Source organism: Lolium rigidum, chromosome 4, assembly GCF_022539505.1.
Source record: "Lolium rigidum isolate FL_2022 chromosome 4, APGP_CSIRO_Lrig_0.1, whole genome shotgun sequence".
NCBI lineage: Eukaryota > Viridiplantae > Streptophyta > Magnoliopsida > Poales > Poaceae > Lolium > Lolium rigidum.
Window position 1 is genome coordinate 242,550,666 of NC_061511.1, and position 5,344 is coordinate 242,556,009.

At 50.5% G+C, this 5,344-nt stretch overlaps 1 protein-coding gene across 1 annotated transcript; it reads right to left on the reverse strand.

Moving 5' to 3' along the window:
• Positions 1 to 887: 887 nt before the first annotated feature.
• Positions 888 to 3,912, reverse strand: LOC124648500 (probable ubiquitin-conjugating enzyme E2 23). Its single transcript, XM_047188257.1, has 5 exons — positions 2,476 to 3,912; positions 2,290 to 2,391; positions 1,884 to 2,165; positions 1,695 to 1,767; positions 888 to 1,591 (listed from the first exon to the last, which is right to left on the reverse strand). Exons 1-5 carry the CDS (start codon positions 3,910 to 3,912, stop codon positions 888 to 890), a joined length of 2,598 nt encoding a protein of 865 aa, XP_047044213.1.
• Positions 3,913 to 5,344: the final 1,432 nt, after the last annotated feature.

The window sequence follows — 5,344 nt, forward strand, 5'->3', positions numbered from 1 at the left end:
AGCGGTTTACTATGGTACAGTTTGAGGTTTGTTAATATGTTTCACCAACTATATATGGTGAAATTGTAACATGTTTCCAACTAATATTCTTTTGTTTATCCATGTCTTCAGGAACCAATTTGAAAAGTCTAAGGCATATCAAGTACCCACAGAATGTTTGCTGGTCGCTATGTACATGTCCCCTTCCAATGCATCAATTTCTCTTCCTGTAACTCTACTTAGTGTATTTATACCTGTAACGATATGTTAGAATGCATGTCAGCTAATTTCCAATCCAGCTTGCAGCAGACCATGTGTTAGTTTTTTTTGTTCCTAATAAACAGAAAAAAGCATGCCCAACCTATGTTTAAGCAACCACGATATAAGTACTTGTGATGTCACTCTCTGCTAGTGATTCAACTTAGGCCCATCATATATATAATCTCGCGAGCTGTTTTAAGCAACAATAACATAGTTACTTGTGATATATTCATGGAAAGGATACAAATTACATGAGGACTGGACATTCTCTTGTTTTAAAGAAGGTCCATGTTCGGCTACCAAATCTGTAAGATCAGGTAGCTTGAAGGCGCTTTGACATGGTTTAGGGTTTAATCAAGCTATGTGCTAGGGAGGGGGACTCTCTTCTCAGCACCCTCCCTAAAATAGATGAACCAAAAGGCTAACGCAACAGTCGACATGCCTCGGTCCATAGAAATATGATGGAACGGTTGAGCAATATATATAATTGTACACTGAAGCAATAATTGATACCACAAATTACATAGCGATCCGCTCCAAATTAGTTGTCTTTCATTTTGTATGAAGTTGTACTAAATCAACTATAACTAATATGGAACCGAGGGAACACCTACATTACATCAGCAACGTTAACTGCAGTAGCTGTGTCATACGAGAACGTCTGTCTGGTGGTGGTGACTGGTGACAGTGTAGTGGTCGCACCCTTGGGCGCCAATGTATGTGAACGCTGCCACCAGCATCGGCACTAGTTTGGCAAGCGTGGTCCTAAAGCCTATGGAACACGACAGGTCCATGCTCCCATGACCGGCAGGCACACCTTCCCGTAGGTACGCCTGGCATGTCTCGAGCACGTATCTTCCGCGCTGGCGAAAGTGATCCCTCACGAATTGCTCAAATCCTTTTGGCGTTCGATGCAGCAGGTGTAGGGCAGTTCGGAGAGTGAGCAAGAAGGCGTTCCCGCTATAGGGCAGTGCGTTGCGGCGACCCATAGGCTTGCCGATCAGTTCCTCGTAGCCAGCTTCATTGTAATATGGCTGGTCATTGAGGACGAGAGCCTGCAGGGAAACAACGACCTGAAGGATGCTGGATGTAGCCGGCAACCAGACCTCGGTGCCCTCACCGCCGAACGTGTTGAGCAAACTGAGACACACGCTACCAGACTCATAGAGGTTGGGATTAAGGCGTAGGCCAAAAGAGTGATAGAACACTTGTGGTGGCTCGGCGGGATAGGACGGCGGCAGCTGCAGGTCGAAGAAGAAGAGACCGTCGTGGTATGGTGTCCCGTTTGCGCCGACCATCACCACTCGTAGCAGGTCCATGCGGTCCTCGAAGGCACGCACGTAAATGGTTTCTGCATAACGTGTGCAGCAGATCGATATGTCAATTTTCATTCATCCACGTATTATTATGCACGTTCAAACCAACCTGAGGCTGGTGCTATCGTATGTACGTACCTGGTAAGCTGTTCTCTAGTATTTTCCACTCCTTCTGCACGGTCTTGACCCACCTCCTTCCGCCGCTGCTACCCTGCAGTTGATTTGACAAAAGGAAGAGCATATATATATGTCAAAAGGAGAAAAAACTTGCATACAAGTATGTGGAAAAGGAAGAAGAGAGTAACTTGTCTTGGTGCATGCACCTACCTCGTGCGTGATGTCAATGTAATGGTGATCCGGAGGGCTCTTCACTACATCGAATCGTGGGAATTTAGACAGATCATCATCTGCAGTGGCATCTTTAGACTTGATCATCACAGTTTGGTCATATTCTTCGTCGCTATCATCATCTGCGTTATGATCTTCCTGTACTTCCACTTTCTGAATGGCTGCAGTAAGGCCATCTACTTCATCCACTGAGATGACACTGTCATCAATCATACCGCCTTCGATTTCTGTAGCATCTTCTGGATCATGTTGTTCATTGTCCTGTAATTGGATATAATTAAGATACATCAACACTAGCGCCAAGGATACTTACATAATTACGGAGGTCCAGGACGTGTAGTGCGTGCATGAGATAATATTTCTAGCACTCTAGGTAGATACATACTGCTTGAGGAGCATCGACATCGTCCTCCTCCGCCCACCCGTGCACCCGCACTAGTTGTGTGTAGTGTTCCTTGTTAGCGACAGTGATCTCATGGGGTAACACCTGAGACTCATATGGAAATTTAGCAGTAAGTAAATCTAGATGTACATTGGAGTAACAGAACATGTCTGGTCATGCAAAACATACCGTTGAGGTGCTGCTGTCGCCCCACTTGACTTGGATGTGGCCGTCATGAAGGTCAACAACGCGCCCTACCCATGAAAGACTGCTCGAGGCTTTCTTTTCTTGTGGTTGTTGCTGCCCTACCGGTGTACCTTCACTTACATCTGATAGCAGACGAACGACGACGTCACCGTAGAAAACCGAGTGGTCAGGGTCCCTTCTGAGATCATATGCACTTGCGACATCGTTGCATTCGATCTCCCAACATGTGGACGTGGACGCCGCCTTGAACCACGACACGTTCACCATGTGGTCTTTGGAACTTTGGCTTCTGACCACCCCAATGCGCCTTGTTGATCCACACACGATGTCATCTCCCGTACCATCAACCGCGGCAACGATGATATCATTAGTAGGAGAGTTCTCAACAACGTACTGCCCAGGAAAAAAATTGAAGTCGTTGGTGAAACTCATGGGGTTGGTGACCGTTGATTCTGCCCCATGTTGCCGCGTGCCATCCTGCCACAAGACATCGACTGATGTGTAGGTGTTGCTGACGGTCATGGTGGGTGGTGGCACCGGCGACTGTGAACTTGTGTATTGTTGCTCGTCATGGTCGGTACTAAGAAAGCAACGGTCGCCTAAACCCCACGTGCAATTGGGGTCAGAGCAGAAATAAGTCAGGTCGTCAGCATTGTAGTAGGCCGGAGGGGCCAACTCATTGACAAGTCGTTGGTCAATGCCAAGTTCAGCACAAGCGATCCAGTAGACAAGGACGCTGGCCATCTCCACTTTGGTCACCTTCCCTTCTTGGCGGTCCGGCTTCCATTGGCCGTTTAGCCATTGCGCGTCTATGAAGATGTCCGAGGAGTCAGGGGTGACGACGCGTGCCCCCGGGTAGAAGGGGGTGTTCATCTGGTAACGGTAGTTACGGGGCTTCGCTAGTTTTAGCTTCTTCCACTCTGCATCGGTGACCCTGCAGACCGCGCCGTCGTCGAACAATACGTCGATGTCTTGAGATACTTCGACCACCCGGCCCAGCCACTGCCCGGACACAACGTAGTCGCCAGGGCTAAGCGCCCGGACGCGCCGTACGTCAGCCGTCGCGCCCATTACAACCTTCGTCGGTCGGTAGCGGCTGTTTAACTGGACGACTTCGAGCATTGTGGTGACGCCGGTTACGACACCGATCTGGCCGCCGATATCAGACGCCGACCCGACGATCTGTCCGACGCAGAGAGTGCTCCTGTCGATGACGGCGATGTCATCAGTCTTCTTGGACACCAGTGATCCGTCGATGCGGAGCATCTTGAACGTGTTAGCGTCGTCCCCGGTCATCGGAAGCACCAGGCCGCGGTCAAGGACACTGGAAATAGCACGCCCTGGTGTGAAACTCACCAGGTCTAGGGGATAAAGATCAGTTGTACGTGTTCTGACGGCCTCCTCGCCGGCGGCGGCCATCTTAACTATTTCTTCACGACGATATGTATTAATGTATAGGTGTCGTCCCGTGTCTAATCGATTAATCTAGTAGTTATTGATACAAGACCGGCGCGTGTATTGAGCTATTTATAGCCAGGTGATTAGATTTGTATATACAATTCCTAGCTAGGAACGGTGGGAGTTCGAGTACGTCGAGGTAGGATTAGATACCGAGCCAGAGTTTTTTTCTTGAGATGAGACTCCCGGTCTTACGGCCACTTTTATTTCATTTACTTTGGGTAAGGGAAACGCTTGTCTTCCCCCGGGGGAATACTCCTCCGTTCCTCAGTACGCACAGCGCGACGCGTGTCCCTGTGAGCCCCAACCTTATCTCTTCCTCGCCGTTCTCCTTTTTCCTCTTTCCCTGCACCACACAACTGCATCGGGCAGCTCCGTGCCGGACACCGTCCAGCTCTCGTGCCCGGCGACCCCCTATGGCGCCTCGCTCCGTCCCCACGCGACCTGCTCCGCCGCTGGCGAGCCCCATGGCTTCGCTCATGTCGCCGCCTCCAATTCCAGTCTTCATTCACCTCCGGACATGGCCGAACATGCTCTGCTCGCCTAGCTCCGGCAGCCGGCGTCGGGAACCTCTGCAGCGCCTCCCTCTCAACCTCCATATCTGCTCGCGTAGCTCCGACCGACGAGCTCATGGACGGCCTATGCGCCGCTGCCGGGTTCATGGCTGGCCTCCGCGTTGCCGCGCGTTGTTGATGTTCCCCGTCAATGCTCCGGGCCTCCATAGCCCGCTTTTCTCTGTTCGGAGCTCGCCCGAAGCTTGCACCGCGCTCGACCCTAGGCTTCCTGCAGCCTACGAGGCGTCGCTCCGATCTCTCCCGTCGTTTCTCCAACTTCCATGGCCAGCGCCCTCGCCATGGAGCTAGCAGCTTGAGGCAGCCATGGCTTCGGAGAGCACCAAACGGGTGCTAGCCAACTCGCTGCTACACACAGCCGGCCGCGCCGCTACACAAGTTCGTCGACGCTGCTACACACGGCCGGTCGCGCCGCTACAATTGATATAATATTGTAGCTCCGATGTATCTGGCAAACTTCTCCGGCGAAGTCGGATTTGCTACTTTTGTTCTATATATCGTTGCTACAATTGTTCTGTATTTCTGCTATAAGTTCTCCGCTACAATAACAAAAAAAAGCTGCTACAATTTTGTGTTTTTTTGCTACTTTAGCATATATTTTTTGCTACCATGTCTCCGGTGAGGTTTCCGGCGATGACTCCGGCGAGTTCCTGGGTGACATCTCCGGCGAGTTTTTGCGAGGTCTTCGATGTGATCGGTTTTGCTACAATACCATAATTGTTTTGCTACAATAGTACAACATGTTTGCTACATCGTCTCCGGCGAGGTCTCCGGCGAGTCTCCGACGAGATCTGTGTGTATTTTGGGTGAACCGTGTTTTG